This window comes from Oratosquilla oratoria, chromosome 26, assembly GCF_046742065.1.
Source record: "Oratosquilla oratoria isolate Oo_2021 chromosome 26, ASM4674206v1, whole genome shotgun sequence".
Classification (NCBI taxonomy): domain Eukaryota; kingdom Metazoa; phylum Arthropoda; class Malacostraca; order Stomatopoda; family Squillidae; genus Oratosquilla; species Oratosquilla oratoria.
In genome coordinates this window covers 54417543-54441542 of record NC_134802.1, presented here as the reverse complement: position 1 = coordinate 54441542, position 24000 = coordinate 54417543, and the positions used below count along the sequence as shown (strand labels likewise).

General features: G+C 45.9%; 1 protein-coding gene across 4 annotated transcripts in view; it reads left to right on the top strand.

Annotated features, from left to right (window-relative positions):
- Positions 1 to 24000, top strand: part of LOC143039592 (afadin-like) — an 879482-nt gene that overhangs the window by 32785 nt on the left and 822697 nt on the right. For all 4 annotated transcript variants that reach the window (XM_076209825.1, XM_076209828.1, XM_076209829.1 and 1 more), the window contains exon 2: positions 11975 to 12082. In XM_076209825.1, coding sequence (XP_076065940.1) covers positions 11975 to 12082 — 108 coding nt within the window. The remainder of the gene's footprint in view (positions 1 to 11974; positions 12083 to 24000) is intronic.

The following is a 24000-nucleotide window of genomic DNA, read 5'->3' as shown; positions in this document are numbered from 1 at the left end:
AAAGTCAGGTGAGATCGTTGTAGATGTAGTCCGGGGTGGGGGTGGGGGGGGCTGCACTTCCCTTTCACTCATTCATGCCTTCGCGTTCACACAGATGCAAGAGTCATAATAATGATAATGATGATAATAATATTAATAATGATGATGATGATGTGGTTTAACGTCACAAGTCCCCCCCTACCGGAAGGCTAGGAGGTCCCCCTCACAGAGCGCTTGTAGCGTGGAATTTGGTTCAACTTCGCCGGTGGCAGGATTGGAACCGCCATCCCCTCGACCTTCGCAGCAAGTAACGACGTCCTAACCCGCTAATGATAATAATAATAATAATAGTAATAATAATAATAATAATAATTAATAGTAATAATGATAATAATAATAATAGTAATAATAATAATAGTTTATTGGATTAGCAGCGATACAGAAAATAGGAACAAGTGTATGTCGTGGCGTTCCTTCTGCTAAGTTAAATCGCCCGAGTTTTAATCAGAATAAAACAAAAAAGTTAGGGCTATTAATGGGTTTAAATTGGACAAATTTAAGTTTAAGAAGGAAATGCGCAGAAACTGGTTTACAAACAAAGCTGTTAACGAATGGAATAGACTTAAGTAACCATGTAGTGAGCTCTGAAACAGTTGTTTGTTTTAGAGAAGACGATATAACTTTATGGATAGGGATGGCAGGTAGTGAGAGACATGAAACTGCCTAGTGTAGGCCCTATGGTTTCCAGCAGTCTCCTCCATTCTTATTATGTTCTCCGAAAGAGTCTTCGTACAGCTACGGTGACGCTTCAGATCGCGTAGGGTGTGATCTGCGGAAGGCGTCATCGATCTGAAAGAGATCCTCCTCGTATCTGCGGGAGAGGTTTCCGTTGTGGGTCAACAAAAATCGCGAGATGGATCTCCTTTCAACCGAATAAAATCTAATGGTAGTCATAAGCATAAATCTGAAAACTAAAAAAAAAAAAAAAGTGTGTGTGTGATTCACCATGGTCTTGGATCACGTGTTGGACTCGTGATCGACAGTTTTACCCTCCCGGAAGAGAGCTCAGAGCTCATATATGACCGATCTATGGGTAATGCTGTGACCTTACACGCACGCACACACACCCAACTCCCCGCCCACGAGAGTTGGAGTAACGACTCGCAGCGCAGCGATACTGAAATTATTTCAGCCCTGGGCGGGATTCGAACCCGGACCGCCGTAGTGGCGGCCTGAAACTCTAACCACTGTGTGTGTGTGTGTGGGGGGGGGGTCTATGGTTTTCGTAACCAAACCCTAACTAATGACGATTGAAGTTAGTGTGTGTTACTGGCCTTGTGCTGAACGGGTTAATTGAGACGCTGTTGTTTTTCGGTTCTTCCGAGAATCAAGATGAGGAATTCTCCCTCACCAGATGTGCAGAAGATAGCCATAGTTGACCCTGTGCTAGGTATAGTGATGTAGTTAGCTTCATTTTTTCATGCAGTTCGTATACAGAAGAGGCTATGAAATATGGACTAATAGTAATTCATATGCACCGATAGTTCCCAGTTATGTAGAGGTCATTGCATCTATTGAAGTTGGGTATTAGTATTTCGTTGTCGATAACCACCGTTTATATCCTTTGGGAGGAATAGCTGTTGAATCATCAATTGATATCAACTGATTGTGTTATAAAAGTCATTCAGTCAATAGTTATTAATTCGTTTCCATAATGTTAAGATCATAGTGATACCAGACAGCCATGGATTTCTCAATAGATTGCATTGGTAATGCCATAATATTTTGCAAACATTGTGCATCTACACTTTTTCAGCCAGTGTGTGATCAAACGTACTAACCAGTAAGATAGGCTGATAAGATAAACAACTTTATCAGGGAGATTAGTTTCACTCGAAACGGGCTCTGATAGGACCGAATTCAGGTTCCGTGTTGGTTTCAAACCTTATTCTACTGTCGGCGTAGTGTTCTTGTTTTTTCCTTATTTTATTTATTTTATTTTGTCTTTGTTGCCGTTATTTTAATTTTCTTCTTTACCGTTGTTGTTGTTGTTGTTCCCCAGACTGGCCGAGCAGTCCCTGAGGAAGGCCACATTTGGATCGTTTATTATTATTATTATTATTATTATTTTTATTATTACAAATCCTTTATAGTTTATATTGCGTTTTTCGTTATTGTTGTTCCTTCCATTTTCTTCATTTTGACGTCTTCGTCATGCTGTACTCCATCAGTATATGTAACTACAATATAATTACTCGTTTTCAGTATGTATTCCCAATTGTTGTCCATTTTTGTTGACGTACTCTGTTCATGTACCTGTTGGTGAATTTATTTAATTTAATTCATCTGGGCTATCCAAGCGTATTGCAGAAGCACGAGAAAGGATTCACTGAAGTGGCCAGGGTGATTGAGAAGTTTGCAGGAGTGACGTGGCATAGGTTGGCGCAGTCATGTGAATCATGGAATGCTATGAAGGAGGCTTTTGTTCAGCAGTGGACTCGCTCAGAGTGGCTGATTTGATATATATATATATATATATATATATATATATATATATATTGTGTGTGTGCGTGATATAACTCCTATCGAAGGAAAGAATGTTGTACGAGGCTGCGTATATTACGATCATTGTAATCCTCTTCAGCTGAACGGGATTACAGACAATAATCGTATTATACGTAACTTCGTACAACATTCTTTTCCCCGATAGTGGGAACTATAATTCATATTACCACTGTGTGTGTGTGCGTGCGCGCGCGCATCAACTACAATTCACTTTAATTCTAAGCCATCAACACCGAGAAACTCGAGGAGGCGTACATGCAGAAATTGATACGTGGTACAGCTGAGGACTCGAACCTCCGCAAGCACTCCTCGAGTTTCTCGATGTTAATGGCTTAGAATTAAAGTGAATTGTGGTTGATAAATGTAAATATGTTCACTAGGATCCATTCAGTGTTGTACACACACACACACACACACACACACACACACACACACACACACACACACACACACACACACACACACACACACACACACACACGGTGACAGTCCCTTCTGTATCATTTCTTTCGTGACGGTAGAAATGAAGTCACTTAGGTCAGTCTGTTGCCACGGAAAGCGACTCTCAAGCGGTCATTATTTATCGGCAATATTGAATCATACACTGTCAATATTTCTATCATTGACAGCAGGTCAGTAACGTAACCAATGATATTGTCATTTGCTTTTGACCTTGGTGGGGGATGTGTGTTGTAATATCCAAAAACTATTTTTATTATCTATAAATTTATTGTCGTCTTGTCGCCGATAACATAATATTATTATTCTCTTTTATCACATAAAACCGTTACACACGAGTAGTCACTGTTAGCCGCCATCATATTTATTGAATATTTTTCAACGAAATTTATTTTTTCTTTCACTTTTAATATTAATTCTGGTTCCCAGGAAATTCGAGGCCCCAAGACAACGGAGCCTGGGTTGGTTTATATAGACCCACTAGGTAGAGAAATGTAAAGTGTGGATCTATGTGCAATGTTTCCTTTAGTCAGTATGTATGTCGTGTTCCAACCATAACGTGGATACCGTCTCCTGAGTTCATTATGAACTTTCTTCACCGCCGCAAAGCTGTGCGGATTGATGCCAGCTCCGCAACACACACACACACACACACACACACACACACACACACACACACACACACACACACACACACACACACACACACACACACAAAAAAAACGCCCAGTACGATTAGATTCTCAACTACCCGTTATGATGGTCCAAGCCCCTGGCGAATTTATGGACTTGATGAAGGTGTGTGGGAGGATCTGTGGGTTTGGTCGGATGCAGCCTGGCCCGGAGGGCGAATCCCCTCCGGGCGGCGCGCGCGACACGGGTTCCTCGCAATTGGACCACATTCCTGACCTGCCCTTGGGCGACCGGACCACATTCTTTGGCCCGCGTTCAACTGGCCCTCGGTCCTGGATCACGTAATTGGTCCGTGGTGTCCATTAGGTCGGTTATGGGTCATACTGACCGAACCAATATTCCATAAGCCTCTAGAAAGTGTGAAGGTCGCCCTCTCAGCTGATTAGAATCTCCTGCCGGTAGCCAGAATAAATGTATGAAATGATATTTCCATTTCTCTCTCTCTCTCTCTCTCTCTCTCTCTCTCTCTCTCTCTCTCATAGTAATGTCATTGGCAATATCATCCCTCTTCCCGCCTTCAAAGGTTTGGTTGGGAACTTTACTCTTTATGCTGTTAAAGTTATCTTTGGCATACTAAATTACAGGCCGCTTTCTCAATTGGTAATCCCGAAAGTTCTGAAATCTTCAATATGTGGAAGGAAAATTCTTCCCAGAAATATACAAGAACGAGGGTATTTTTGGTAGAGCTGGGCGCGTTCCTAGGTGCGTTCCGTTTTAGTTTGGCCGCAGTTAGGTTAGCGTTCCAATACTATTAAAGATTAAGAGACAGGTTCATACCGAAATAAAACTCAGGTAGGCCACGTACTATACCGAAGAAAAAATTCGTAGCTCACATGCTATACCGGCACCTATATTGCTTTAATAGTTTGGGAGCGCTAACCGCGGGCAAACTGAAGCGGAACGCACCGAGGAACGCGCCCAGCTCTGACTTTTGGTGTGTGGAATCTTTCCGATTTCGGAACTTTGGGATACTGGAGATGTCCGAATATTAGAGAAGTGTCTGTCCGTTGCCCGGAATGAGCGTACAAGACGCCGCCAATCCGGGTTAATGGGCTTGCTACCGTTCACTCAGCCTCCGGCAGGAGTCCGGAGGTCCCCGCCGGCGAGTCTTGTTTTGTTTTGCGCGCCAGTTGCGGTGGCTCGTAGGTTAAGGCGTTATCACGCTGGGGCATTTTTCCTCAGAGTGTCGGAGCAGATTTGCAACTTTCGGGATTTTTTTTTTTTTTTTTTTTTTTTTTTTTTTTTTTATTCCCTAGTGATATCCCAATGAACCTAAACAACTTTTATGATTAGAAACTTATCTCAAATTAAAATAAAAGGTTGCTGATCACTTGTATTCTCCTGTCCCCCTCCCCCCTTTTTTCACTTTGACAACACTTCTTCAGTGCTATATCTTCCCAAATGATACAAGAGTTGTTTATTGTTGACAAAATATTGTAGCTATTCTTGTCATCACAACATGGTGATTTAAAATGACAATGCCGAAAAAAGGGTAAGAACAGACACCATATGACAATGAAAGCTTTATTAAAAATACTACGCCATGCTTATTGAATCTTTTTTCAAGTACTCATACGAATATATACAACATGTACTCGAAAAAGCATAAGTTCATACACATGTTCATGATAAGTTTCAAGAACATAATAGAAAAAGCATCAAGTACATATACATGTACTTGAAAAGGCTTCAACAAGCGAAACGTTGTAATTTAGATGAATGTTTCATCCTCATATGATGCCTACTCTGATCAAGTTGATTGGCACTGTGTGCACAGGAATGTGAAGAGTGACGAGACAGCGTAATTTGAGGCTGGGGAATGTGGTGGAGCTAGGGAGGTGGAGGAGGAAGAGAAAGAGGAGGAGGTGGAGGTGTGTGTGTGTAGGGGGGCGTGTCAAATCCCAGGATGACTAATTGTCCTCCAGTTGTTGGTCATTTGGCATTGAAGTGAACCTAGAAGATACCTCTGGGTCCATAACGATGCCGGTTTCCATACAGACTTTTTTATTCAAAAAGTTAAGTTGTTTATCTGGTGCTACATTGGGTGACCTTTTTATTTATTTTATTTATTTATTTTGTACTGCCAGAGAACTCTTCATCTTTGGTCGTGTTTGTAATCCTGAATGGAGAGGTGCCCCTCTGGATCGTAAGCAAGAACGGTCGTCGGGTAACAAAGGGTCGCCCTGCGGCTTCGGGCTGCGACAGTCGGAGGAAAATGACGTTGCATAACGTTTCTCTGACGTCATAGATACGTCATTGAATGCGGTTGCCCGCTAATTTAGGGCCCTAAGGCCTTGAGCGACCTTTGTACAACGGGCGAAAGTCGATGACCGAAATTCGTTTCGGAGGATCCTGGTGTACGTCGGTTCAATCCACCTTCAACCAGTCAATCAGTCAATCAAACAATCTCTTAGGGAGTCTACTATAAACAAAAGCCTCTCCCAACATTGTCCACGAGTTGTATTACTGCGTTAATCTCTTCCACGTCACTCCTGCAAACTTCTCTCTCATCACTTTACCTGTTAGGTCATCTTCCACACTAACAAATATTGGGATCAAACACTAGGACACACACACACACACACACACACACACACACACACACACACACACACACACACACACACACACATATATATATATATATATATATAATTATTTTTCGAAAATTATAGTGAAGTGCATCATACGATTTTTAAGATTATAGAAAAAAATAAACACCCCTCAATTAAAAATCTGGGCCACTTAGTTTGGGCAGAGTATTCCGGTCATCTTCGGTCCAACAGTGTTCCATTTCAGGAACCCCAACCCCTAAGGATCAGAGTCACACGGCAACCTTTTGTAGTGAAAGAATAATCGCTTAACTAAATCTGATGCAATTCCTCACTCGTTTGCATCTTCTGTGGCTCCACCTCTTCGGCTCGATGTTGTCCCCAAAGATAGAAACGCTAGTTATCGCCAAAATTATTTATTTGTTTATTTTTTATATATGTTTGTTTATGTATTTACTTATTTATTTCTTCTCTTTCTCCTTCTTTTCGTTGTTGTTGTTGTTGTTGTTCTTTTCTTTTCTTCTTCTTTTTCTTCTTCTTCTGCTGCTGCTGCTGCGTGAGGGTCAGCCGAAGACCGAGACTACAGTGACAGAATAGTATTTGAGTTGACATGTGGAGCCTTTGGCCAAACCAGTCTGGGTCGTGATGGCACGTGCCTGCGCAGACGCGCTAAAATGAGAACAGATGCGCGCGCCCGCGTGTGTGTGTGTGCGTGCGCGTGCTCGTACACGCGCGCACGTGAACACCGAGGTTCTCATGAAACGCACGTGGTACAATTTTGAAGTCACGATGGTGCTATCATGCACGGGAACAGAATCTTGCATGACCGTATATGGTCGCGCGCATACGCACACACACACACACACACACACACACACACACACACACACACACACACACACATACCATTGCAGCAGCACCCTAACTGTGGGAAACCTGAAGTTACAATCAACTGTGTTTAGAACTGCATGATCATCCTTGCGTCAGTGTGGCGAAGGAAGAGCAGGGCCGGGGTATGATTAACGGGGAAAGATCGTCCATTTTGATTCTTTCGCCAACCCTATCGGGCGTTTTTTCCCAGTGGAAAGTAGAATTTTACTGACCTTGTTGGCTATACTTTTGAAAATTACGAGTATGTTTTATAGGTAAGACAAAGTCAGAAAAACGTGATTGTAAAAACAAGTGAAACTACATCTTGGTTACCAAAAGCATTTGTCTTTTTTTTTATCTTTATTTTTATTTTATTTTTATTGATTGATTGATTGCGGGGCTGCCGGTATCCCGTCCGGATCTCAGCCTTGCAGGTGGTACGGAACAATTCATACGTGAATACAAAAAAAGACTGTATAGGGTGTCCACGGTAGGATGCTATTGCAGTGACGATACCCGGAGGAAGCTGAGGTCACCTCAGGTCATAAGAACATAAGAATGAAGGAGATTGCAAGAGACCGTATGGCCAACACTAGGCAGTTCCGTGCCTATTACCACCTGTCATCCCCATCCATAAAATTATCTAACCGTTTCTTAAAACAACCGATAGTTACAGCGATTGAGGGCCATTACTCAGGAGTGGATGATCTTCCGAACCTCTGCATCGCGGTCAGGATTAGAACACAGGTCCGAAATCCCCGCGCGGTTATCAGACGCGCGCGCTACCACTGAGCAATGGCGGGCCCGTATGGGCCTTTCTAGAGTTAACGTGAGCGATGTTTAGGACAGTGAGGCCCTGTTACGAGTTTAGTGTTTTCATGGGTTTGTTTACGTGGCCGTGGGGTTGATCCTGGATGTCGGGGGACGGGGCTTAGAGTGGGACGTAGAGGTGTTTGTTTGGTTTCGTCATTTTTGTGTATTTCATTTATGATGTCAAAGTGTGTTTTGTTTCGTGTTGGGTATATCCTGGTGATTAGGAATTCTTGGTGTTCTCTCTCTCTCTCTCTCTCTCGTTCTCTTTCTCGTTCTCTACATCTCTCTCTTTATCTCTCGCTTCCTCAGTATCTTGCTCCATTTCTCTCTCACTCTCACTCTTTCTCAATCTCTCCCTTTATCTCCCGCTCCTTTAATCTCTTGCTCCAGTTTCTCTCGCTCCATTTATCTCTCTCTCTCTCTCTCTCTCTCTCTCTCTCTCTCTCTCTCTCAATCAATCTCTCCCTTAATTTCTTGCTACATTTATCTCTCGTATCTTTTATCTCTCTCTCTCTCTCTCTCTCTCTCTCACACACACACACACACACACACACACACACACACACACACACACACACACACACACACACATATACAATATCTTCGGTAGGTGCCGTTAAAACGAGTGTCGATACCACTCCGATAAGGTTTTTGGTGCGGTGCCCGAGACTTGCCGCAACTGGGCAATGTTGCCTGCCTGCCTGCCTGTCTGCCAACCAAAGTTCAAAGGGCACTGCTGCTTCCTGTCCTTCACAATTAATTCCGACCAAAAGAAGTTTCTTGTTACCAGGTTGGGAGTGAACGCCTCACATAGGAAATTTAAGAAAAACTAATAGTTATTAAATGTTTTCGGATTTGCAAAAGGTCGTATGTATATATATATATGTATACTATATGTGTATATATATATATATATATATATATATATATATATATATATATATATTCGTAGATGCATATAGCTCGTACCATATAATTGTATAATTTGGTCCAACCAACAGCAAGCTATTTTTATCTTTCTTTTTTAAGTAGTAATTGTAGTAGTCGTATCCCCTGGCCTAACATGAAGTTTGGCAAATATATGTAATAATTATTTACTGTGATTTGAGGGGGAGGCTTGGTGAACAGAGTCAACCCGTTTCATGAGGTTTGTTACTTGGAGCTCTCCGTGGCAGCACCGATTTTCACGTCTGCAGGGGACGGCATCACCCTCGAAATTTGTCTAAAATCCTTCCTCATGATGGTGGTAGTGGGAGGCTGTGTCAGAGAGAGCTTCTGGAATAAAAGAAAATATATATTGGCAAGAGATAAATACAATGTAAATACACCTTTCAAATGAACAGTCTCAGCAAGTGATTTGATTTATTTTTACTCTGTGTGAGGGTGAATTTCCTTTGACTGGTGCAGTCTGGCGATAGATAGCCAAAATGATTCGTGAATAGCCCATATGGTCTTCGGCGTCTTGATTGAGATCAAGTTGAACTTCGTTAGTATGGAAAGGTTGCTGCAGGCAAACTGAAGTCGCAGGACGGGAGGCACAGTAATAAAGATAATGATAATAATAATCTATTCTATTTACTAAGATTTTTCTCCCTTAAAAGGAAGGTAGACAAGTCAAAAGCACGTAACTACTCCCACCCATTCCACTCCCATCCATCACCCTTTTTCCTCCCTTCTCATCTTAGCTCCTCGTGGATGACGGGTCATCCCTGTATAACAGTAATGCTAATAATAATGATTGATAATAATAACTAAAAATACTAATAATATTATTGAAAAGAGCAATATTATTATTGTTATTATTATTATTATCAGTATTGTTATGATAGAAGAAGTATGGAACAGCCTTTTTGTATATGTATTGTTATTATTATTTATTTTTGTAATGACGATTCGTGCTTGATACATACGAACCTTTGACCTCGACTGTACACGCGTGCCGGAGAGATGCTCCGTGATTGCTGTCAATAACACGTGCGTTGGCAGCGGTCCAGAAAGGACGGGATGGGGGGAAACCCGTGTTAGAGAGCAATTTGCTTAGCACGTGATCACGATAACACGCCTGGGTCGAGGTGGCCCGCTGGTTGCAACGCTCGGCCCGCCTTGTGAAGGTCGTATGTACATCCTTCCAGGTGGTGGGTGTCGACTTGGGAAGGGGATTTCGTTCCATCTGGCAATGAAATGGATAGACCATTGTAAAGATGGCGGCACACTAGGCTAGCATGCTACTTGCTTTTGCTACTAAGTTTGAGTAGAAACGACTTCGGTTACAATGTTCTAGAGTCTAACATTCATATTCTAGGTTTAACTTCTCTTTGTCTCTTAGTTCGTCATTCAGCTTCTAACTCTATGACGTCATCAAGAGTAATTTGATATTTGGAAATTTGAACAACTAAAGATTGTAAATTAAAGTTTCTGCTCAGACGAAATAGCAAAAGCAAGTAGCATGCTAGCGAGAAATGCCTAGTGTGCCGACACCTTAAGAAATTCCTTCATCCTTGGGTTACATATGAATTCTTTAAAAATGTGCGGAGAACTACTGTAGTGAACATTACCGCATGACTAGTACAGCCTTCACAAGAATGGTTATATGTCAAATGTTGCAACAGAAAATACATAAAAATGGATATATATATATATATATATATATATATATATATATATATATATATTTATCTACTGCTGTCAGTTGACTGGTCTTGAAGTCTTTCATAATGTCTCGAAGATGTCGTGGTTCATGATGGAGAGCTGCTCGATCTCTGATAACTGCGAACGACCCGAGGACATGGGGGGGGGGGGAGTTCTTGATGGGGGGGGGTCGCAGCTAGTTGTCCCCCGGCGTAAGCTCGTTAATTTTATATTTTTGTTCCAGTAAGAATAGAAAACTCTCCTTTATAGTGTGGCTACATCATCATCGTCATCATATCATCATTATCACCATCACCATCACCATTCATCATATCGTCGCCATCATCATCATCATCCCAATCATCGTTTTCATGATTATCGTCGCTGGCGTATACCGCGTCATCGCAAACAGCATCACCATCGTGACTTGACCCTTTGGGAAGTTCCCCTTTGGTTCCCAGAAATCGAAACGGAGGCCTTTGAAAACTCCCAGCCCTTGTCGTGGCCTAAGAAGCCGCCACTCTCTTGCCACACTTTCACTTCCCATGACGTAGGCACCTTTCTCGTGGCATAGTGAGCAACCCTCATCCTCTCCCCGCGTCCTTGCCTTAAGCCTACGCACCTTTTCTTTGCCCTGAGGCTCGTTTCGCACGCATCGACTTTTTGCCGTGCGCCGTCCACGACACGACGTCGTGCTCTCAGATAACCATGGGCGTGTATGGACGATTTCTTACTTAACGATCACGTGTGAAAGCGTCCTTAGACACGCATGGTGGAAAGCACGACGTCCTGTCGTCGACGGCGGAAGGCGAAGAATAGACACGTGTGGAACGAGCCTGAACTGTTATACCGTCCCACGCCCAATAGGGTGTGTCTGGAAGGTACACACGTACGTGTGCGTAAGATGTACACACGGCCAATGCGCACACACGTCCACATTCAAGCACGTTTGAAATGTATTCATTTCAGTTGTTATTATTGGTTTGGAGGCAAAGTACGTTGCCGTGGCGATTATGTCATCGACAGTGTTTAAGTTATGAAAGGAGAAACCCGGCCTGTAGGTGGGCTAGAGTGTTGTGTAATGTATTTTGTCCTTTCAGTACAACGGGTTTCGTTGTGCATTGTAGTCGGACAACTCTCGAGTTTATGTAACCGATGGACCTACTCGGCCTAAATTGGGTCTCGACCTCTAAAGGCCCCTTTCAGGCCGTGGTACGCCACGCACCTGGTAGCTTGAAAGTTTCCCCACAGTGAAGGATGGTTACTTTACCAGACATAACCAGCGTTTCTATCCTAGGAGACCATAAATCCTTATGGTGTGCCATGGAAGAGAAGAGTGGGGATGGTTCTTTAGGGTGAGGTCAACGGGAATTTTGAGGTCAATTGATTAATCAAATGTGTTTCTCTTGTTTCAGATGTCGGAGGATCCGGCGAGGCGCCAGGAGTGGGAGAATCTGCGCTACATCATTCAACAATGGAACGCCAACAGACTCGACCTGTTCGAAATCTCCGAGCCCAACGAGGTCAGTGACACGCCCCCTTCTGCGGGGGGTTCGACTCCTCCTCGCAAATGACGCAACAACGAACAGAAAGTTTCGGTCAGCGAGCCTTATCATGTGGAACACGACGGTGTCGTTCATGGCTGTGAGGTTTTGCTTTTGTGTGAAATATGATTCAGATAAGTGTGTGGATGGTTCATAAATGTTCGTGTAATTTCTTGCTGGCGTTCGGCTCGCTGTGACCGATGTTTTCTGATCCTTGGCGTGTCCTTTGTTTGGTAGGCTTTTACACCTTTCGGCTGTGAAGGGGTGGAGGGGACTGCGTAGTATCGTTTGTGGGACTGAGTAAGGTTACCTGAAATCAGGGATCATGGGAATCAATCAATCTCTCCTCTCCTCTCCTCTCCTCTCCTCTCGCTCCTCACTCTCTCCTCACTCTCTCCTCACTCTCTCTTCATTTTCTCCTAATTTTCTCCTCTCTCCTCATTTCCTCCTAATTTTCTCCTCTCTCCTCACTCTTTCCTCTCTCCTCTCCTCTCCTCTCCTCACCTCTCCTCATCTCTCTCTCCTCTCCTCTATCTCTCCTCTCCTCTATCTCTCCTCTCTCTCTCTCTCTCTCTCTCTCTCTCTCTCTCTCTCTCTCTCTCTCTCTCTCTCTCTCTCTCTCTCTCTCTCAGGCTTGCTGTAATGGTAACGAGCTTGCCTGATAAAAAGGTCTGGGCTCGATCCCCGTCTAGGGCTGGAAAGCATCACAGTAATGCAAGCAGCACCCTGCTCTGTTGGACAAAGAACTGTGTGTATGTATGTGTGCGCGGGTGTGTGTGTGTGTGTGTGTGAAGTCACAGACCTATAGATCGGGTCACATACAACCTCAGAGCTCTCATCCAGGAATGTAATAGCCATCGATCACGAGTCCAACACGTGAGTCAAGACCATGGCGATGAAACATAAATACACAAACAGGATGAGTCCATTGCCCAGGTGCCTGTCGGAGGCATTATTGAGGAAGATTGTTAGTGTGTCAGAGCACCGGATCTCCCATTATCTTATCAGTGGATTACTGATATCGTCATAACTATATATACTCACATATGCCGTCCAGCGCTGTAGCAACTCTTCTATGTGTTGCGTATAGCACTTGTATAACTCGGGACTACCAGGTGATCAAAGGCCATAATGCTTTGGGTTTGATAGATTAGGGCGTTTGCATTATCCATTGTATCAATTCATCCTGGTGGTTTTAAGTGGGTTTGAACATTTCAGACAGTTGCATTATGTATTATATATGAAGTTCTATCTTTCATTATGTTATGCTCTCTCTCTCTCTCTCTCTCTCTCTTTTGATTCCCATGCTATACTGGTATGTCAGAATTCACATACATTATTCTGGCCAACGGTAGACGGTGTTGTTTTTTCGGGTGCTTGTGGGGGTGGGGGAGGGGGAGTTGCAGGGCCGTAGAAAAGGGTTAAATGGTTCTTGTAAAAAATATATTTTCCCACAAGTTGACAAGTCATCGGTTGTCGAGTCTTGGCAATATTTAGGATAAAAAAAATGACGGGAGGAAAAGTAGGAAGGTGGGGTGCATGTGGAGGGGGAAGAATTGGACGAGAGGGAGGAGGGATTTAGGTAGAGGGGGAGGAAGATCAAAGGGTGGAAATTGGAAGGGGTGGAGGAGGAAAAAGCAGAGGGAGCGGGGATGCAGGTGGAGAAGGAAGAAGCAGCAGAGGGAGGAGGGATGCAGGTGGAAGAGGAAGAATTGAAGGAAGGCGAGGAGGAAGAAGAAGCAGAGGGAGGAGGGGTGCAGATGGAAGAACCAGAGGTAGGAGGGATGCAGGTGGAGGAGGAAGAATTGAAGGAAGGCGAGGAGGAAGAAGAGGCAGAGGGAGTAGGGATGGAGGTGGAGGAGGAAGAAGAAGCTGAGGGAGGAGGGGTGCAGGTGGAAGAAGCAAATGGAGGAGGGATGCAAGTGGAAGAGAGAAGTGGATGGGGTCGAGGAGGAAGAACAAGCAGAGGAAGGAAGGGTGCAGGTGGAGGAGGGGGAGGAGGGATGCAAGTGGAAGAGAAAGACCTGGAGTGGGTCGAGGAGGAAGAAGGGGTGCAGGTGGAGGAGGAGGAGGAATTGGAGTAGGGGTGGAGGTGGACGAGGAAGAATTGGAGAGGGTGGAGGAGGTGGAAAGGTGCAGGTGGAGATAGATGACGTAATGTCAGGAATGTGGGAAATCTTAGTCAGCATGAGGGTCGAAGGAACATCGTGACCACCTCTCCACCTTGGGTCCACTCTTTTTTTCCTCTTCCTCCCTCTCTGCTCTCTTTTTCCTCTCCAATTTCCAACACCGCCGCCCACTCTCTCTCTCTCTCTCTCTCTCTCTCTCTCTCTCTCTCTCCTCTCTCTCTCTCTCTCTCTCTCTCTCTCTCTCTCTCTCTCTCTCTCTCTCTCTCTCTCTCTCTCTCTCTCTCTCTCTCTCTCTCCTCTCTCTCTCTCTCTCTCTCTTTCTTTCTTTCTTTCTTTCTCCAGGAGACCCCATTATGATCCTCATAATATGACATAGACCCCATTAATCTATTTGCATATGTGTTAACATCATCATGGTAACTGTACTGAATTCATATAATTTTGCAACAAAAAATTAACATACAAGATGTCTTGGCGACCCCAGGGTTGGGAAACGGTGCCCTACCGTATCGCCTTCCACCCAGGTCGTCCCTTGCCCGCCACGTCCTACTGTGCCCCTGTGTTACATCTTCTCTCCTCTTTCCTTCCTCTTTGCCTCGCTGTCCATTTCCCTCATAAGAACATAAGAATAAAGGAGACTGCAAGAGACCATAAGGCCTACACTAGGCAGCTCCGTATCCATCACCACCTGTCGTCCTCATCCATAAAGTTGTCTAATCGTTTTTTTTTTAAACAACTGATAGTTTCAGCGCTTACTACATGGTTACTAAGTTTATTCCATTCATCAACCACCCTATTAGTAAACCAATTCTTGCCTATTTCCTTCTTAAATCTAAATTTGTCCAGTTTATACCCATTACTGCGAGTCCTGCCCTGTTGTTTTATTATGATGACCTTGTTTGCATCTCCCTTGTTATAGCCTTTGATCCACTTGAACACTTCTATTAGATCACCCCGCACTCTGCGTCTTTCCAGAGAGTGTAAGTTTAGGTGCCTAAGCCTCTCTTCGTAAGGCAAATTTCCGAGTCCATGTATCATTTTGGTCATTCTTCTCTGTACTGGTCATTCTTCACTTCCACTCCTCCTTGGTCCTCCTTACCTTCACGTTGACCCTCCACGTCTCTCCGTGGTGTACCTCCACACCTCCACACTGCCCCCTTCGCCGCCTCCACGCTGTCCTTCGCCGCCTCCACATTCCTGTCAATTTTCATCGACTTCTCCCTTCTGTGATCGTCCTCACTGTCATTGCATATCCTCCTCTTGTTCCTCCCTCCCTCCTTCTCTTCCTCCCTCCCTCACTCGCTCTTCTCCACGTGTACAGTCCTTCCTCCTTCCCTCCCTCCCTACCTTCTTCTTTTCCTTTTTGTTTCCTCATCTTCTTCCTCCTCCTCCTCTTCTTCCTCCTCCTCCTCCTCCTCCTCCACCTCTTCCTTCACCTCTTCCTTCACCTCCTTCGTTCTCCTTCCTCCTCCTTCTCTTATCCCTATTTCTTCTTTTCCCTTCTCTTCCTCCCCCTCCACATCTTCCTCCACATTTTCCTCCACCTGCCATCCTCTTCAATCCCTCTTGTACTCTTCCTCCACACCAACCCTCCCCCGTTTTCTTCATTAGCGATGCGCTGAACCTTTTCATTCCCAGCCTTATCACAGCTTCCCATCCACGTAATCTCTTGTGTTTACTCGTTTTTTCCTACCCGCCCCTTCCCGTCACTCCTTAAGAACCGCGCTCACATTCGCTTCCTCCCGCCTCCTCCTCCTCCCCCTCCTCCTCCTCCTCCTCCTACTCCTCCTCCTCCTCCTCCTCCTTTCACCTTCTTTTCCTCCTTTATATCGTCTTCCTTCTCAACCTCTTCTTCCTGCTCCTCCTCCCCTCCTCCTCCCCCACACTCCTCCCCGTCCTCCCACCCTCCTCTTCCTCCTCCCCACCCTCCTCCTCCTCCTCCCCCACCTCCTCCTCCTCCTCCACCACCCTCCTCTTCCTCCTCCCCACCCTCCTCCTCCTCCTCCCCCACCCTCCTCTTCCTCCTCCCCCACCCTCCTCTCCCTCGTCCCCCACCCTCCTCCTCCTCCCCCTCCCCCCTCTTCCCCCTCATTTCACCCTCCTCCCCCTCATTTCACCCACCTCCCACCCTCCTCCCCCTCATTTCACCCTCCTCCCCCTCATTCCACCCTCGTCCTCCCCCACATCCTCGTCTCCTCCTCTCCTCCTCTCATCATCCCACCTTCCTCCTCCTCCTCCTCCTCCTAATTATCATCATCCCGTCCATTTTTCCCCATCATCTCCTCCCTCGTTCCCCTCATTCCCTTCCTCCCTCTCCTCCTCCTCCCGTCCTCCCTCTCCTTCTCTTCTTTCTCCTTCTCATAATCATCTCGTCCATTTCCTCCCCATTACCTTACCTACCCCTCCACCACCTCCTTCTCTTCCTCTTCCTCCTCCTCCCTCCCTCCCTCCCTCCTTGTTACTCCTTTCCCTCCACCTTTTTCCCCGTTTACTTCTTTTATCTCCTCCCTTTTCCCACGACCACCCTCCCCTTCCCTCCCATCCCATCCCATCCCATCCACGTTCCCGCGCCCAGTCCTCTATTCTTGAGAGTAAACTGTTTCACTTCCTTTCCTTTTACTTCACTTTCCCCCTTCCGACGTCGCCAGGCCTTCCGTCACGTCACACACACACCCTGCCACATCACGCCCCGTCACGTAGTGTCGCATCCCACCCTCCTTCCTTCCCTACCTCCTTCCCGCCTTCCCTCCTCACCGACCTCCACTCTACGTCACGCGTGACGTCACGCTTCCTGATGTTTCACGACCGTGGAACCTGTCCCACCCTGTCACGTCACGCCCTTGCATACCCTGCGTCACGTGTAAGAGCTCCGCCTCCACCGTGTCACTCTCCGCACTACACTTACTCCGTCATGTGACGTCACGTCCGACATGCCATGTTAGTTGTAACATGACGTCACGGACCCACCTTTCCGTCAACGAGGGGCAGGATGGTTGGTCACTTTCTGAAGCGCCCTCTGCAGCGATGTGGCGGTTTATCCCCCAGCCTAGTCCGTGTCTCAGGACCTCGGCTTGTATTACTCCAACCAACTCTCGCTCCCCCCCCCCCACTTGATTCCGCTCTGCATTTCCTCTCCTAAGTCTCTTTTATTCTCCTTCACGCCGGCTGGTTTTATTCAGATCAAGTCACATCGCCTTCCTCCTTCCTTCCCCCCCCCCTTCCCCTCCCCTCCTTCCCCCTCTCCCTTCGTCCCTTCCTCAGAGACTCTGGTCAGGAAACGCCACAGTTGAAGGCACTTCTGCTCTTGGTCTGGTCATTCTGCCATTAGACCCTGTCGCTCTGCACTTTTTTTCTTTATTTTTCCCCATGCTGTTGCTCATTATTTCTTCTTTTTCTTCTCTTTCTTCTCCTTCATCATCGTCATCATCATCATCACCGTCGTCATCATCACCATCGCTGTCGTCGTCATCATCATTATCATTATCATCATCATCATCATCATCATTATCATCATCATCATTATCATCATCTGTGCGTTGCCCTGACCACTACTCTTGTGAGCCTTGGCCTTGTGCATCCTGCCCTTGTCTGCTCCGATGTACCGTTCATTTAACAGGTCCTGTATCACCTTCCGCATGTCCCCAGTTCTCCTTTTGCCCCCCCCCCTTCCGCATTGCTAGTTCTTTGCAGTTGCCCCTCTGCCCTTGGTCCTCTGCCCTTGCTCCTCTCAACCGCGACACGCCCCTGTCCCAGTCATGTCATCAAAGTCTCCCAGCCACCCATTACAAACACATGCACACCCCGTGTGACACCATCATTTATTTGTTAGGCGCCAGCATAAGCAAAATTGATAAAATATGCCGCGGTCGTGCTTTGGTGGTGGTCACTTTCCAAGAGGTACTTTTATTTATTGTTATTATTATTATTATTATTATTATTATTATTATTTAAGAATGGCGAAAAGGTACCCACACCTTCCCCCCCTATCCGAAAACTACAAAAAAAATTAGGTCTTTTTTTCGGCACCACTTGGTTCTTATATCGTTTCCTTATTTTTCCAGCCTAACCTAACCAAACCTAACCTCACCTCGTCAGCCACAAAAACTATCCCAAAACTGTAATACCCGCAGAGGGGCGCTCCATAGAGAAGAACGAATAGCATGTCACGCTACACTTCCCTTCCAAGGTCACGTCACAGCGTCACGTTGCCCTGCCGTGACGCAATTCCCATTCTTCCTTCAGGCGGAAGTAGAGACAACAGCACCAACCGCGTAGTCAGTGAATGGAATAAACTTCCCGTAGAGGCGAAGCTTGTGCTACAGTTCGAAGTTTTAAGATTAAGATTCATGTAGATAAGGCTAAACGCTGTTATTTAATTGTTTGTTTTATATTTACTTACGTATGTATTTATTTGTTACTTATTTAGTATTTGTTATTTGTTGTTATTGTGTCCTTTCTTTGGTTAATCTATCAATGATTTCTTCACGGGATCCCATTCGTCCGCCTCTGCTCCTCCTCTTCCTCCTCTTCCTCCTCCTCCTCCTCCTCCTCCTCTGCTCCTCCTCCTCCTCTGCTCCTCCTCCTCCTCCTCCTCCTGTCCTTATGTCCTTCTCTTTCTTATAATCATCTCCTCCATCCTCACCATCACCTCGCCTACACCTATTCCTTCACCTCCACACCACCAGTTCCTCGTCCTCTTCCTTCTCCTCTTCCTCGTCCTCTTCCTTCTCTTCCTCCCTCCTCATCACTCCTTTCCCTGCAACTCTGTTTCCCGTTTATCCTTTGTATCTACTCCTCCCTCCTCCTATCCCTTCTTCCTGTCGCATCACGTTCCTCAGCAGGAGCAGAGGTAATTCGTGTCGTCCCTGCAGTACACTCAGCGCTGACCCATCTGTCTGCGGATTCATGTCAGGTCTTTCGTCATGGCAGCTGGTCTGCTTAACAGCTCCGTCACGATCAATTGCGGCCCCCGTGCAGTCCGGCTGCGCGCTTGGAGGGAGAGAGAGAGAGAGAGAGAGAGAGAGAGAGAGAGAGAGAGAGAGAGAGAAAGGGAGAGAGGGAGAGAAATAGAGATAGCACACTCACTCAAACGCACGTATATATATATACACGTGTACATATGTACATATACTGTACATATACACACACAGTCGCGCGCGTGTAAACACGAACTTCTCTATCTCCCGCAGTGTCCGAGATCGCACACCTCTCATACGTACTCGCTTCTTCGTTCTCTGCGATGCCCTCGTTTGCCTGTTGTACTCTTTGAGTGGGTTTACACGGTTCGACAGACACGTGTTTAAAGTGATGTGTGAACGTGTGGACGGGGTATTTGGTTGTCGAACACGTTTAGTTAAAACCCAAATACCCCGTTCACACGTTCACACATCACTTTAAACACGTGTCTGTCGAACCGCGTTCCGTCAGACCGTTACATCGTGTGTACCCCCTCTTTGTGTAATTAACTTGAGGTACAAACCTCGGCTCCTTCACTTGTTACGTCCCCAAGGTCCACGTCACGATGCAGGAACCGGCCGGGTTTCTGTCCATCAACTGAATGAAATCGTATTGGAAGGATTGAAGCCTTATTCATGTCCTCCCAACCCACGTCCTCCTCCTCCTCCTCCTCCTCCTCCTCCTCCTCCCCACCCTCTACCCCGTTCCCATGATGGTTAGGACACCAGAAACTGACTGGTCAGCATTGACTTGTTGTTCCCAGATGTGGACCTGTAACTGCCACAGTGCTGACTTCGTGTTGATCCTTCGCCCCCCGACGTGCTGACGCGGTGGTAGTGCCCTTCACGGCCAGGCACGTAGATAGCCTGGCGGAGGAGTACCCAACTTCATGGCGCTTCTTCAGGAGGGGAAGAGGATTTGCTTGCTGTATACATGTTGGATAAACCGTTTACCAGCTCAGACAGATTGTCGATGCAAGCTCGCTTCACCAGGCTTCGAGGTGACTTACGGGGATGGTCTATATTCAAGAAGGTCATCGGGTTTACGATACTTGTTGTTTGCGCCTGGCGAATAATAGTCAGTGTACCGTAATGCCGGTGTCACACTGTGCGGCGCCGCCGCAAGTTCAGTTAGCTTAATGAAATCACCTGGGTATAGCCAGAGCTCTATATAACGACCACCATATCGCCCTGGTTAAAATACTATTATAACCTTTCGAATCTAATGACTCAAGACACAACGGCGGCGCCGGACAGTGTGACACCAAGGTCTATAGGATACCCCTTTTGGCACATGGGCACCTCCTTCTAGTCTAATTAAAATCGTAGTTTATGTAAATGGGATGTGAAGGTCGATTCGAGGTCGATGAAGGAAATAGGGCGTTAGCGTCCGTTCCGCATGACGCTTATATGTGGGAAAGTGTCTCGAGGCCCCAAGAGCCCTCGGGGCCCTGTTGTAGCACAGATTGCACAAAGGTATCTCCTGAGGGCCCCTCCCTGTGTCCATCCTGCACGCTAACCAATATACCTGGGGCGGAGGGAGGAAGGGAAAGTGACCTCTGTTGGTGTCATCTCGAAGGGAAAATAAGAACGAGTTGGCTACTGTAATGGTGGTGTTTGTCAAGTTGTTAACCTGAGGGAGATTTCTGAAGAGGATCGCCTGTCGATGGTCGGAATGGAACGATGGAGAATGGATATAGGAAGAATCTCTATAAGAATGTGTAATCTATATAAGAATGTGTATTCACTCGGGAGACTGTCGGTGACGGAGAATGTTAAAGTAGTTACAGTTTCGGTAATTACATGTTTTATGGGGTACTTCACACCACACTTGTCTCATAATACGTCGGCATCTATGCCCCTCACGTTCCCTGTGCACGACCCCTCACGGTCTGCCCTTCCACAGCCTCTGGTTCTTACTTCTTCGTTCTTACTTATCCCTACGTGCGTGTGCCCGGACACACACACACACACGCGCACACACACACATACACAGACACACACACACACACACACACACACACACACACACACACACACACACACACACACACACACACACACACACACACACACACACACACACACACACACTCACTCACACACACACACAGAAAGAGAGAGGTAGTACTCACTTTTTAAAGAGGAAGAGGAAATGAGGCCTGTTTATTTGTACCACGGATCATTACCAATCCCCTTCCATGTATTAACCCTCCTGAGTCCACCTGTACGAGTATCCTTTGTATCGAGAGGGACAGAGTAGTATCTTGTTTAACCACTTCTGGACAAGAATCTTGTATTGTATTCTTGCTGTCGCCAGGTTATTTTAATTATCTCCATGACGCCCCTCTATGAACGAGGGGAGGGAGGGGGTGCTAAGGAGAAGTTCAAAATTAAAACTTTAAGTGACAATCAGCACGGGGTCGGGGGTGCCCTCCCATTATCTGGATAAAATCGCGTGGCGTCAGCTAGAAGTAGGCATATGTGGGGATTTATTGATGCCTCACTCTACCAGTAACCCTTTACGTTCGCATACCCACTACGCTCACGCAAGTTGTCCCCTCCCCTTCCTCCTCTACTACCTCTTCTGCCCAGTCTTCCCTCTGTTTCCACACCTGTGGCCTTCCCGCAGTTCCCATCGTTAATCGCCTATCCCCCCTCCGCCCTACATAGGCTATAATGAGTCAACCTTGAATCATCCCGAGCTTATATCTGTCTTGTCTGTCTGTCGGCCAGGATGTATTTGATAGCAATTGTGATGGTGGTGGTGGTGTTGATAATAAAATTGGTGGTGGTGATAGTAGTTGTGGTGGTGTTGATATATAATTAAAGTGGTGGTTGTGATTCTGGTGGTTGGGGGTCGGTAGTGATTGTAACGGTGGTGGTAGTGATCGTGGTGGTGTTGGTGTTGATAATTAAAGTGGTGGTGGCGATAGTGGTTGTGTTAACGAGAAAAGTGGTGGTCGTGGTGGTGGTGGTAGTGGTAGGGTGGTAGGGACTGCACGGCCGACAACCCGTGGTGTGTTGCAACGTTTCAGGTATTTCCTTCTTCGATAATGTTTTTGTCATCGCTTCTGTTCTCACAACGGTCGTTGTTGGCGTTTTTAACCCCGCGTTTTCATGATAAGTTACCTTCCTCTTGACGGGTTTCTGTTCCTACACGTGAGGTTTGTCCGTGATGCGCTGTTCGATTATGAACCGATTAGCGCCAACGCCCATGTTCCGGTGGCCGGGGATAGTAATCCATCGGACACATTACAGTCCATTACATTCCAATGCTCTGATGTTGCACACCACCCACTCTACACCCAATGCAGGATTTCTCACCACTGCACCAAACGGGTGCGTTTGGTGATGGTTTCGTGGTGATGTGATGCCATGTCACGTGATGACCGTGGTGATTTGATAACGATGTGCGATGTGATTAGGGACGGGGTAGGGGGGAGGGTGGTGTAAAACCAGTTCTTACGCCGGATGTGTCCTTGGCCAGGTCCTGCCACTCGTTGTTCCCTCTTCAGGTGGGTACTCGGGGGATCAGTCAAATCAGCCATCCTGAGTCCACTACTGAACAAAGGCCTCCTTCATAGCATTCCATGATTCATACGACCGCGCCATCCTCCCCCACGTCACTCCTGCAAACTTCTCAATCTCGTTTCTTCACCTTCTGTCTGGTCTCCCTCTTCCACGCTTCCTATCTCGCGGCGTCCACTCAGTAACATACTTGCTCCATTGCTCATCAGTCGCTCGCACCAACTTACCTACCCAATTCCACTTCCTCTCTTTTACCGCCCCCACATTATCTTTCACTCTAGTCTGCTCTCCCACCCAACTTGCTCTCCTTCGGTCTCTCATTGTTATTCCCATCATTGATCTCTCCATTCTTCTATGTGCAGTCCTTAGCTTTGTTTCCATCGCCTTCGTCAGTTTCCAAGTCTCACACCCGTAGAGTATTGCTGGTAGAAGACCCGGTACATGATTACCTCTATCGCGGTCACCGTGCTAATTGAGTTATATGTTCTCCATTGGCAATGGTATGTGACACAGTTAGCGGCACTGGCGTCAGGGTCGTCAACCCCCACGAAGTCCGGCGCCAGACGATGTTGTTCTTTGTGATGGTGCCACCAGAGTGAAGGCGACGAAAGGAGTTATCACACTTGGCTATTTTTCCTCCAGCATCCGATTAATCGGCGGCACCGCCCACCTCCAGAACTTTTTCCCGCCGTAGAATAACGATTCTGTTTTCTCAACAAAAATTCATTGAATGTCATTTGATATGCTGGAGGGGAATAATTTTCCTCCAGCATATCACATTCCTTCCCGAAAGCTGTGGGATATAAATCTGCTCCAATAATCGGAGGAAAAATAGCCCAGTGTGATAACGTATAAAGAACCCTACTTTGAAACCTTTCGTCAGCCATGATGGACGCTCTCTATCTCGTAGGTTTTCTAGTTAATTTTGTCTTGTTACTTTCTTATTGATAAAATCTACCTGCAATTTTCTAAAGGATATTCAAGTTTCTGATAATAGAAAATATTCGTTAACAGAGCTCCATACATTAGTTTTCACTGTAATGCAGAGGTTCCCAAAATTTTTCGGCTTGTTACCCAATTTAATATGCCGCATTAAGCATGTTACGCCTTTCACAAAACATTGTCAACATTATATATATATATATATATATGGCTAACTTAAGATATTTTCGTTTATATATTGTATTTGAATATTGTGCATCTGTAATGATTTTAATACTTGATTATGATAGGTTTATTTTACAACTTTACATACTAAGTTAACATTAATCCTAACGCTAGG